This window comes from Podarcis vaucheri (genome assembly GCF_965113315.1).
Source record: "Podarcis vaucheri genome assembly, chromosome: 8".
NCBI classification, from domain to species: Eukaryota; Metazoa; Chordata; class Lepidosauria; order Squamata; family Lacertidae; genus Podarcis; species Podarcis vaucheri.
Window position 1 is genome coordinate 28,003,402 of NC_138766.1, and position 12,860 is coordinate 28,016,261.

Consider the following 12,860-nt stretch of genomic DNA (forward strand, 5'->3'; position numbering starts at 1 on the left):
GACAGGTATAAAAAGAGAAGAGCGATTAGAAGAATAAAAGAAGCACTGCAGATTATCAACATACTGATAACGAATTTAAAAGAGGAAATCATCGTGACAAAAGGAAGATGATAAGAGGTGGGAAGAAGATGGATTGTCCTTAAAAGGTATAAAACAGTAATAATGAAACATACATGTTATATGCTACAGATTATATTTTAACCGCTTTTGGGGCTGAACATAATATTAATACAAAATGCCAATATAAAATATAACAGTACTACAAAGTAAATATTAGTACACTACAAAAGAAAAAAGGCAGTACAGTCAATTAGAACAATATAGCAAATATCCAAATACCCACCATTCACTTTCACAGGCAGCTTTCAGCGCAGATGTAATTCCCAGCATTCCTTTTGGAAACTGGGATAACTCACACTCCCCCCCCCCACCTTTTCCAGTCTCTCATTTCTAATCAAGTTCATTCACAACAGTAGCCATGGGGGAGTGGCCTCAGCCTTATCAGACAGTGAAAGAATGCCCCCCTAAGCAGTCATTTCTTTGGTGTCAGCCCCTTTAGGGTTTCCCCACCAGGACTGTCCTGCCAGGGGTCTCCAAGTAAATACGCTACCCCCCTCCCAAAAAAACCCTAACCACAGCCATAGCAAATTCTTGTTCTTCATGGGTACGATGAACTGGCCAAACACTATGGCTCCTCCAACAGTTAGTATCCTCTTTACAGCTCTTCATAGTTCTGTTACCGACTTGTCTATGACTCAATAAGCCAAGTTAAAAAGCAAATGATTGAATACTCAGTTTTGTGGATAACTCAAATTTTCAGTGATTTCTTAAGAGCACATTGAGTGGAATGACAGTAATAAGAACCCAATTGGAAGGGATCTGTACATGTTGCACAGTTGAACTTTGGAATTATTTACCATGAAATGTGCTGATGGCCACCAACTTAGAGGGCCTTAAAAAATTCATGGAGGATCCGACTATCAATAGTTACTAGTCATGATGACTATTTTACTTTCAGGGTTAGAGGTACCATGGCTGATATCCAACTGCACTTTACTGAGAGTAGATCCATTTAAATTAATGGACTTAAGTTTCTTACGTTGATGGACTTCAGTAGGTTTGCTCTGAGTATGACCATCATTGGCTATCATCCCATGATTTTGAATACCAGTTGCTAGGAAAGAACGCTGAGAGATTGCCATTACCCTCATGTCCTACTTTTCAACTTTTTGGACTAGATAGGCTTTTGGTCTGATCACAGTTGTTAAATCTGCATGTAATTAAGACATGAATAGCCTCTGCTGTATCTGTCTTCTCCAGAAGAGGCCATAACTTCCAAAACAGCCGAATCTCGTTAAAAATAAAGAAATCTATCCATATTCACCACTTGACTATCCAGGAAAAGTAATGGATCCAGGAGCATCTGCAAGCTAAACCCAAATGGTGGAACTGCAGTCTAAAGTACATCAATCTGATTAGTTTTATCAGTGGTGTAAACAACACTCCCTTAATTTGTTTCACTTGGATTTATCTCAGAAAAAGTGATTGTGTAAGGCAGAGCTTTCCAAATTGTGTGTCGCGGCACATTAGTGTGTCAGCTACAGTGTGTAGTTGTGTTGTGCAAACACTCCCTGCGCTCCTCCCGGGGCTGGAAAGGGGTTAGTTTGCTAGTAAAACTGAATTACTGTGTTGTGAAATGATGCATGTCTAAAAAGTGTGTCACCAACATGAAAAGTTTGGAAAACTCTGGTGTAAGGTATGTTTACTTCTCAGTGACTGCAGAACCGAGGAGTGACTTACATTTGTAGAATAGATTAATCACCAAAGATCTCCCAATATGATCCCAAGCACAATGCTTTTTATTTCAATTTAATTTTAGAAACTTTTCAGTTGGAAGATTATAAATCAGCATTGCAAATCATGGGCAGCTCATTCATAACATCAGTATCATCGCTTAATGATGATGTAATGAGTCAACGACTTCCATATGTGAATGATCCATAAGGAATCCTCATTACCATAGATAATCATGCCATAGCTCCTCCACCATAGAGCTTTGTTGAGTGGTCATGTGATAAGAAATCAAGTGGTGAACATGCATGTGTGAATTCCCCTTTGAAAAGCTGTTTATGGGGAAACGTCCCAAAATTCTAAAGATGGTGTTGCTTCTCGACATACCTCCAGGGGAGCCAGCCAAAGCAAAAGCATTTGAAGTTGCATTCTTCTTGATGTGACACTTTTATTTTGTTTTTAAGATAAATTAGATACATAATGCCATTTTACATTTTCCAGGCGGCTCAGCATGGTCACTCTTTGGTTACAAGCTGACGTTTGCCACCCCGTATTTTGACTCTCACCTCTCAAGTAAGACAGAGATCATAGACTCGCCATTGTTACTGTTGCAGGCTGACTATGATACTTGAGCCAGTAAGCAAGTCCTAGAAATTAGTTTGACAGTGGAATGCAATGAAAGCATAACACACTTTGAGTGGAGCCAACTGTCTCATATACTGTCATCCAGTCCGTTTGACAAACTGAGCTATGATAATCAAACCACTTACCAGAATACAATTCTGTTTTTATTAATGGACGTTGCCCAATGGTCCTCATCCTATCACAGTCTCACTTGATTTCTTTTTGGCATGCTTTCATAAGCCTGTGTGTATTTTGTGATTAGCTTCCAGAAGCATAGAAATTGATACTAGGTGCTGTAGTCAACATCTTGAAATGTTATTTCATTTTTAAAGGGACTTCTACTTATTTATTCAAACATTTTTATGCCACCTTTCAGCCCTAACAATAGCCTCCAATGTGGTTTATTTAAAAAAAAATTAAGGGTAACAGGATTAAAACTAAAAAAATCAAAACTAAAAATAATACAGTTGAAAGTTTCAATATCAGTTAAAAAACAAAAAACAACATTCAGAGCCAAGTGGAATCTTTGTTCTTTTTTACTGCCCACTTTGACAGCCTCTGTTTTAGCAGGTTTTTTTTAATTTAAAAAATCCCATTTCCTTTCTTAGCATTTAAGACTGTCTACCTCTTGTTAATGTTTTAGCTCCCTTTTTAATTGTTGAATTGCTGTTTTTATATTGTTGTTGGATTTTTGTAATTTTGCTTTTTATTTTTTATATTTTAAATATGTACTGAAATAGTTATTATTTGAATAGTGTTTGCTATCAGGAGACTAACTAATACATTTAGTAAGCAAGGAAATAAAGTTTGCAAAATAAAGTATTGCCTTTATACGTAGCAAGATTCAGCTCTGCTGTCTATTTTTTGCAACATTTGTAACATTTGTAACATTATAGCCTTTGGACCCATAGCAAGACAGGAGGACAGGGAATAGAGGGAGGAAGGCATCCTTGTTGCTGACAATTGCTGAGTGATTTAGATATATCTGTTCTTCAGTTCATTTGAGCCAGTAGAATCTTGTGAAGAATAGCACTCATGTGGTTTCTGGTGATCTAAGCTCCACTATTCAGCTTTCAAGATGTTATCCATAGCTAGATGCATTAGATCTAGGTTTCCCAAATGCTCTCACAGTTGAGGCACACATATGGAGGAGTAAGCAATACCTGTCCTCAAAACAATGTGTTTCTATATGAGTAGGTAATTTGGCATAATAAAGGTTAGGGAAGGACCTAGCTCAGTGCATGCAGAAGGTCCAAGGGTCAATTCTCTGCATCTCCAGGTAGCACTGGGAGGGACCCTCGTTTGAAATCAGTATAAGGTAACTTGCTATGCTCCTGTGTTATTGTGACCCATAGTATCAGTGTGGTAAAGATGTCATTGCCCCTACCCTTAGTGCATCATTGCCCCTTCCCAATTTAAAGGGTTCTTGATGGTGTGGATCCGATCTGCATGTGTTGCTTATAACCACATTGACCCATACTAAAAGATATATTGGAGTAGGGCAGGAAAAAGTGGTTCCAGATCTCCATCATGTCTATAGGCTAACGTTCGGAATTCACCAGGTTCCAGGCACATTTCACACCTGGCTATCGGATAGAATTCTATCTGTTTTATTTTTATCGGCACAAACAGAATGAATTTCAGGAACCAAAAAGCCGTATTGAAAAATAGGACTTTCGAGCCATCTGGCCCCAAAATGGCAACTAGGCATTCTATTTTGGCGACTGTAACCCTGGTTTAAGGGGCCATTTGCAGCCTAGTTTATGTACCTGAGTTTCTAACGTTGCTATATAGGCTCTAAACTGAACCACCTGCAAAGGGCTCTAATTTTCATTGAGCCATGTAGTTCCAAGGAAATAAATGGGGCATCCAATCCAATACCCTTCCCTAAGGCAGAATATCCTCTTCATTTTTCCATTTCTGACCTGATGTTATAACACAGAGCCTTAAACTCATACCAAATTATTTTGTTTTCTGTTTCTATTCCCATTTTATGAACAGGAAGAAGATAAAGAAAAGGGAATAAGGGGCAACCCAGTCAGATGGGTGGAATATAAATAATAAATTTTAATATTATTATTCTGTAAGAAAGCAAATTTATTTATTACTGTAAAAGCTTGGGATCCATTTCCATGTGGTCCACCCTGCAATGGTAATGTCTGTACACAAAATTCGTGGGCTTAGGTTTAGCAGACATGTTGCTTCCCATGCCTCAGTGGTAACATATGACTCAGGTCTAAGAACAGGATGTTCACTCAAAGGCGGTTCTGTTTTATTCTAAATGTGTCATGCACCGTAGAGTGTTCGCTTTTATTGCAGAGTTCGCTGGAGTAGTTAAGAAACAAGAGGTTTGGTTTCTGCTTGTTTGTGGTCTCTCAGTGAATTTTCTAAACAGGTGATCCATGGCTAACTACTATAAGTAGAAGTGCAGGGGTGATTAATACAGGAAAACAAATTAGTCACAGGTTTCATCCATCATGGAACATAATGTAGTTGTTAAGTTTCACGCGAATCAAGGAGCCGTGTAATATGATAGAGCTTGCTTAAATGACATTCAGATCGGTTTAATGCAGTGTGTTGTATGTAGGGCTCTTCTTTCTTTCTTTCTTTCTTTCGGAAGGGGGTGAAGGAGAGACAGTTGAAAACTCCAATTGCTTCAGAATACTTCTGCTAGATTGTTGACTGGGGCTGGTTGAATGGAACCTTGCCAGTTACAACCACACTAGCTTCCAGTCCCATTTCACAGCACAATTCAAAGTGCTGGTTTTAACCCTTCAATCTGTACCTAATAGATTGCCTTCCCCTACATGAGCCTACCTAAATGTTAAGTTTGTCTTCTGAAGTGCTTCTCTGGGTGCCCCTGTCATTAGTTATATGGGAGAGTATCATTCTGGATGTGGTGCCTCACCTCTGCCATGCCAGTGACTTACACTCTCAGAGCTTTAAAAAATCCCCAGCTGCACTAAAACAGACCTGCAGACATTTGCATGAAAAGTGCCATGAAATCCATTGATGCCCATGACACATGTAACTTGTATGTGGGATTGTAATGTTAATGCTTGATACCTTCATTTGAATGACAATCCATTGTGTTTGTATATGTAAGAGAGCATTCTTCCTCCTGGCCTTGTTTCTGTAAATATTTTTTATTTACTTTTCAGAGGAAAGTTTCCACAAAAGGAGCTGGAAGCTCTGTTTCCTGGGATGAGTGCTGACTTCACCAGTGAAAACTTTTCTGCAGCCTGGTATTTGATAGAGAACCATTCAACAACAAGGTTAGTAAATACGAAATTTGTGTGGGTGCTTTAATACTATCCAGGAAGGATCAGTAATACTGGGTGTGAATTGGCGGTTAATGGTTGCAGATCAGTAGCTCATAAAGATTTGTGTCAGTGACATCTTTTACTGACTATGTGAGGCAACCTTTAGGTTGGTCCATAGGCTTCATCTTGTGCAGAACGTGGCAAGCTAGATTGCTTGTGCAGGCAAATTATCGCCAGCATATAATTCCCTAATTGTGGGACTTCAGGATAAGGTTACTTGAGAGATCTCCTTAACCCTTAAATACCTAGTAGTCACTGCAGAGCATGGGAGAGCTTCTCCTGCAAGTTTCAAAGATATCAGAAGCCCATTCCACAGTAACTTGAAGCAAGGCTTTTAGTATGGCTTCCTATGTTTTGTGGAACAGTACAGTGGTGCCCCGCAAGACGAATGCCTCGCAAGACGAAAAACTCGCTAGACGAAAGGGTTTTCGGTTGTTTCGCTAGATGAATTTCCCTATGGGCTTGCTTCGCAAGACGAAAACGTCTTGTGCTTTTTTTTTAAAGCTGCTTGAAGAGGCGCAGTTGCGACGGACCGTGCTTCGCAAGACGAAAAGACTCGCGGAACGAATTCTTTTCGTCTTACGAGGCACCACTGTATTCCTGTCGAGGTGGTGGCACTGTAGGTTAAACCACAGAGCCTAGGACTTGCCAATCAGAAGGTTGGCGGTTCAAATCCCCGTGACGGGGTGAGCTCCTTTTGCTTGGTCCCTGCTCCTGCCAACCTAGCAGTTTGAAAGCACATCAAAGTGCAAGTAGATAAATAGGTACTGCTCCGACGGGAATGTAAACAGCGTTTCCGTGTGCTGCTCTGGTTCGCCAGAAGCGGCTTAGTCATGCTGGCCACATGACCCGGAAGCTGTACGCCAGCTCCCTTGGCCAATAAAGCGAGATGAGCGCCGCAACCCCAGAGTCGGTCACTACTGGTCCTAATGGTCATGCGTCCCTTTACCTCTGCACTTTCCACTTGCCCACGCTCTGCACTTTCCGGAAACAGTTGAAGACATTTTTGTTCTGACAAGCTTTCCCAGCTGGATGAACAGATCTCTACCATGGGTTTTTCCTTCCCTCTCCTTTTTCAACTCATCTGCTGTTATTTTCAATTATGTCTTTAATTGTTTTTAGCAGTTTTTATTATGTCGTGCACATCACCTCGAGACATACATGTGGAAGGCGAATAAATAATGAATAATAGCAATTGCAAAGGTTGTGGATTGCATCTTAACTCTGAGATTTGGTGTAAATGTCTTAATATTAGCCATAAATTAATAACTCAGGGAACAATTTTCCTATTCATAAGATTTACTATCATATTAATTGAATGCAAGATTTGAATGAAGAATGCAAGAAAACGTTCACCAGCTTGAATGGCTTTAAAAGAGATTTAGACAAATCCATAGAGAATAACACTATCAGTTGGTACTAATCATGATGGCTATCTATTGCCATTATCACAATAGGTGAACACCACTTCTTGGGGCTCATAAGTGGAAGAGGGCTGCTACTGGGCTTCCTATAGACATCTGGCTGGCTACTGCGAAAATAGAATGATGAACTTCCTGGGTTTTTGTCTGATCCAGCAGAGCTGCTCTTACTTTGCTTGAAAACCCCAATAATTTGATTTTACCGTGTTTTTAAAAAAGTAAACCACCCCAGTACTTTGCCTCTGATATGTATGAAAAATTGTGCTTCTCATTTCACCATTTTTGTGTGTAGAATGCATTATTTCATACCTCCATCTATTTGAAATACCAAACTCTTTCATTTCTTGGAATGTAGCCCTCTAGACGGTAGCCATAATTCATAGCTGGAGTTCATTGTTAACGTATTTACTTATTTAAATTGAATATTCCTCCTCTTGGCATGTTTGCTGAACCAAGTACATTTGTCATTATGACAAGAATAAACAAAAGTACAAGGATAGAAAACCGAAATTTTAAAAGGCCAAGATCCAATTATTGTTTTAGACTAGTAACAGCAACTAGGAGATGAAAGATTTGTATGAATGACATTTTGGTTTGCTATATCATGCAGCTGTAGACAATTTTGTTAATTTGTCTATTTCTATTCTTTTTTCCTTTTCTTTCTCTTCCCCCCAAAAATCTAGTGGTTTTTTTAAAAAAAAGAAAATGTAAAGGACCCATTACAATACTTTGTGTTTCAGTTAACAATATTGTTTCTAATAGATATTGAGACCTAGCTGGTCTCACATCTTCTGTAAATCTTCCTCTTTTTTTGTTCTGTTCTCTTCCTTCTCCTTACCTGTTCCAAATGTTTTTGGTGGTGCATTCACATAACCATGGCTTTTTCATGGTTGATTCTCATATTCTAACCTGGTAATTTACAACTTCCATCAAGTATTAGCAAGCACAACACTGCAACATGCCTAGTCAGCTCATGCCACTGGAGAAATTAGGAAATTGTCCACTAGGCATTCTGGTGTCTCTTAAGTCTGTAGCTAGGGTTTTCAATCTCTTCATAATTTAAGTATCTCATTTCGTGTTTATTATATGAATGAATTCAATTTGCTTTCTTGCCTCTTGGTTTCAGTTTTGAGCAACTTAAAATGGCAGTTATGAATTTGAAGAAACAAGCCAACAAGAAAAACGAGGGAAGTCTACAGTATGTCAAAGGAGGTCTCAGTACTTTCTTTGAAGCACAAGATGCCTTATCAGGTAAGTGTCAGATGCAGTATACAGAAAACTATACTGTATTAATTGCCTTTATTTTTGCCCTGATTTCTAGAAGAATATGTGGATGGACATGGATCAGACAAATATGAACATTATAGATGACTAAGGTCACTAGTGGAGGCAGGAAGTTCTGAAGAGCTGTAAATCGATAGAGAAAAGTACCTGTTAGGTATTTCCAAAAGATTTTATAACTTCCCTCTCCAAAAATGCTAATTCTTACTTTTGAATAGCATTAACTCACGTGAATAGATGCTTACATTATTTTACTCTGGTGACTGAGTTAACAGGCTTCTCTATATTACTGAGGTAAGAATTGGTATAAAATACATTTGTTTTCTGGAAATTAAATACATAGATGCTCTCTTTCAGCACAGTTTGTAGCAGGCCCCTGAGTTCAGAGATTTGTGTAAACTGGATCCTTGCATAAACTGATGCTTACGTCTCATCTTAAAACAATCTGTAGTTCATAGAAGGAAAAGCTCTCTAGTTCTATCAGCACAGAGGAATCTGAGGGAAGCTGCTATCTGGGATCAGAAAAGAAGTCCTTTACGTGAACATTTGTCATTACCCATTTGTTGAGAGTGTTTTGTTTTTTTCCCTCGTGGGAAGAATTACATTTCAGAAATGTGAGATTCTGGTCATGGAACATTTACAATGTGTTCTGCACTTTTATAGGCTTTCTTAACTGCCTTTATTGTTTAGTTTGTGTGGATGTAGAACTGGAGAGTAAGTGTGCTGCAGTATCTCATAGAAGGTGCTTTTCAGTATTTAAAAGCTTTTTGGGGCTTTTCCAGCTTTTTGATAGTGCAAAGCAGAAATGCCCTATGCTCTTAAGTCCACACAGATAAAATCAATATTGTGGCACTAATATAATAATAAATGTTTTCTTAGTTTATCTATTGTATTGTTTTGATCAGGCACATCTCCTGGAAAAACAAACTCTTGTTCGTAATTAGTGTTGTAAAATGGATATTGGCTTAAGCATGACAGTTCTCTGCTTTTTAACTAATTGCCAGTCTGTGTGAAAGCCACATAATCTGGGTCTTCTTTCCATTTGGCAGCATACAAAAAGAAATATATTTCTAGTGTTTGCTGGTATAAGCAGGGAATAAAAATTGGGAAAGTAGGGATGCCATGTAACTGATGCTTCATAATCTAAAGAGTTGTAGCGTTACCAGTTGCCTTCATTGCTGTTGGACAGGCATGGTGGTCCAAATCCAGCCCTTGAATATATTTTATCTGGTTCTTGGTGGACATATCAGATTTTAATCATGTGGGCAGAACATTTTTCAGCACTTTACACTTTATTTTTCCATGGCAAGATCTTCTTATTTTGTAAGTTTGTTAGTGAATCGATGCCATTTGCAGATATGAAACTAGGCAAGCTTGGCAGGTTCAAAGAGTTTAGCTTTGCTTACCAAATGCAAGTAATATAAACATACAGTGGTGCCTCGCAAGACGAAATTAATTCGTTCCGCAAGTTTTGTCGTCTAGCGAATTTTTCGTCTTGCGATGCACGGTTTCCCATAGGAAACAAAGTCGCGAGACGTTTTCGTCTTGCAAAGCAAGCCCATAGGGAAATTCGTCTTGCGAGGCAAATTGAAAACGGAAAAACCTTTCGTCTAGCGAGTTTTTTGTCTTGCGAGGCATTCGTCTTGCGAGGTACCACTGTACTAAATTACATCACTCTCTGGGGCATCAGAACATTTTCCTATGCAAACTGAAAATTTTCTTTTCAATTACCTATGCAGATCATCTTAATTTGCATAGAAAAATTAATAGATCTCTCTTGTCAGATCTTGTCTATAATCCCCTGTGTACTTTAATTGTAAAGTGGTAGCATTTAGATGATGCCAGCATGGGACCTGATCATTTGTGAGATGCAGATAGAAATGGCATCTATGTAACTGAGTGAACTTATGTGGGTATACAAACATACAAGGTGATCAAGAAGATTTCGTATTTTTACATTAAATGGATCCAGTAAAATATATCATTTTACCTGATTTGTAAATCCTTTGGGAATGCCAAAGCAAGCACTACTGAACTTCCTTCCAGTGAACATTTTGTTGTTTGGCAAAACTGTGTAAGATCAGCCCTTCTTTCCCTTTCCCGTTTCACATCTAAAACAATAGTTTTGTAGACATTACACATTCCAAATTGGTATGGATAATGGCTTTTAATTCAGCGTTATTTACTTAGGCATCTGATGTGTGACACGGCACAAGAAGTCTTAACATCTACTTTGGCATATTTTTGGCTTGCCCTATAGGTTTTTCATTTCTTATTTTCACATGAAAGTCAGTTTCAAAGCATAGGCCTGCAGAACAAGCTTCCCACCCTTGGTGTAAATTGATAAATGAAGGACTTTGGTGGGAATGAATTCAGCAAATATTCTCCCACCACCGTTCTCAAGCAAGAGGTCCCATTGCCTAAACTGGAAATATTCAAATGTTATGTTCCCAGTCCAACCGTTATTCAGAAATCCTGTGTGTGTGTTCTTCATAAACTCCCTGATTCCTAGTCACAATAGCCCCTGAAATATGCTACAGAACAAGCAATAGTAGAGAATAATAGGACAAGAATAAAGTTACTGGACATCAGGAGTGAAGGAAGCAAAGTGGGGGGGGGGAGTATTTTAATTTGGAAGCTAGCATAGGAATCTTCTGGTAAGATACCCTAAATAAATAAATGAAGAACTCAGGCATGGAAAAGCTCTAGAGTTAAGGAAAGTCGTGGCAGTGTGCCCAGGTACTGTTAGTGAAGACCAGTGGTTTGAGGAAGGCGTGAAAAGTTGGTGAGATAACAATTATATTTAGTTTATCCTATTCCACAGTGCCGCATTAACCTTTCCATATTAGAGCACAGTAGGACCTACAAAGTGGTATAAAATAAATTTGCTTCTTGAGAGTCGGATAAAGCAAGAAATTACAGTCAATGAAACAAAATAAAATATACGAAACAGAACTATTTTATACTACATACAATAAAGCCCAATATATAATACAGAATTTTAATGTTAATTTAGAGGACTAAATAAGGAAACCTGGCCCCCCACAGGTTGATGACTTCAGCCGTACTGCCAAAGATCATACCGTAAGCTTGCAGAATAGGAGAGTTTAGAAGTCTGAAGTATCTGGCTCTTATCAACAGTGCCCGCTTCACTAGATCGCTAATTCTTTTGTAACAAACACGTACCGCTCAGATCTAACAAGGGTATTGCTCAGACATGTTGTCTCACCCATTAAAATGGTTGGCATTTAACAAGATGTTTTATTTCAGCAATCCATCAAAAACTGGAAGCGGATGGAACAGAAAAAGTGGAAGGATCCATGACGCAAAAACTAGAGAATGTTCTGAACAGTGAGTTTTGAACACCCAGTAACAGCTATTTATAGACTTCGTGTTTTATAACAAGTTGAGGCATATTTCTTGGACTTTGAAATTTTGGGGGAAACACATTTTTTTCCAGATTCTTATTTCCAAATCATGAGAATATATGGAGCCTAAGAGTTTAACAAATGATAGCATTGCATAGGATTTAATTACAAAGGGCAATTCATCTGGATAGGAGGCAGGTTTACGGAGCCTAGTTTAATAGCTTTTATTATATCATTTAACATTTCATATTCTTCAGAAAGAGTTTTGAATATCAATCGAGACATGGAATAATTTTGCAAGTACATGGTCTTGTTTCTCTACATTGGGTGCCATTTGTGAAAATATTGGATAAATGGTAGCCATTTGGGGAGCAATCCTATAGTAACATCCTCTAACATGAGCAGTTTAGGATCTCTGGTTGATCATTGAGGTTTCCAGCATAGCCAGCTTACACTGGCTGAACTCCCTCTTCCTCGGCTTACCTGGTCATACACTGGCATTTCTCCTCCATCCTGACCTATCTGGGACCCAGCCAGCTGAGCCAAGCTTGCTAAACCTTAAAGGGACCCCTGACCATTAGGTCCAGTCATGACCGACTCTGGGGTTGCAGCTCCCATCTCGCTTTATTGGGTGAGGGAGCCAGTGTACAGCTTCCGGGTCATGTGGCCAGCATGACTAAGCCGCTTCTGGTGAACCAGAGCAGCATACAGAAATGCCGTTTACCTTCCCGCCGGAGCGGTACCTATTTATCTACTTGCACTTTGACGTGCTTTCAAACTGCTAGGTTGGCAGGAGCAGGGACTGAGCAACGGGAGCTCACCCCGTCGCGGGGATTTGAACCGCCAACCTTCTGATCGGCAAGTCCTAGGCTCTGTGGTTTAACCCACAGCACCACCCGCGTCCCTGCTAAACCTTAAGCTGGTGAAAGGGCTGTTCTGGGTGTGGGACGAGACAGGAAAAATGGTCACCTCAGTCACATGACCCGGCACCTCAGCAAAGTTAAGGCAGCAAAAAGCCGTTAACTCAAACTCTATTTTATAGGCTTGTTTCT

The 12,860-nt window shown here is 39.2% G+C and overlaps 1 protein-coding gene across 2 annotated transcripts in view; it reads left to right on the top strand.

Annotated features, from left to right (window-relative positions):
* EXOC2 (exocyst complex component 2) overlaps positions 1-12,860 on the top strand; it is an 86,695-nt gene that overhangs the window by 8,594 nt on the left and 65,241 nt on the right. For both annotated transcript variants that reach the window (XM_082234272.1, XM_082234273.1), the window contains exons 5-7: positions 5,577-5,690; positions 8,286-8,410; positions 11,711-11,791. In XM_082234272.1, coding sequence (XP_082090398.1) covers positions 5,577-5,690; positions 8,286-8,410; positions 11,711-11,791 — 320 coding nt within the window. The remainder of the gene's footprint in view (positions 1-5,576; positions 5,691-8,285; positions 8,411-11,710; positions 11,792-12,860) is intronic.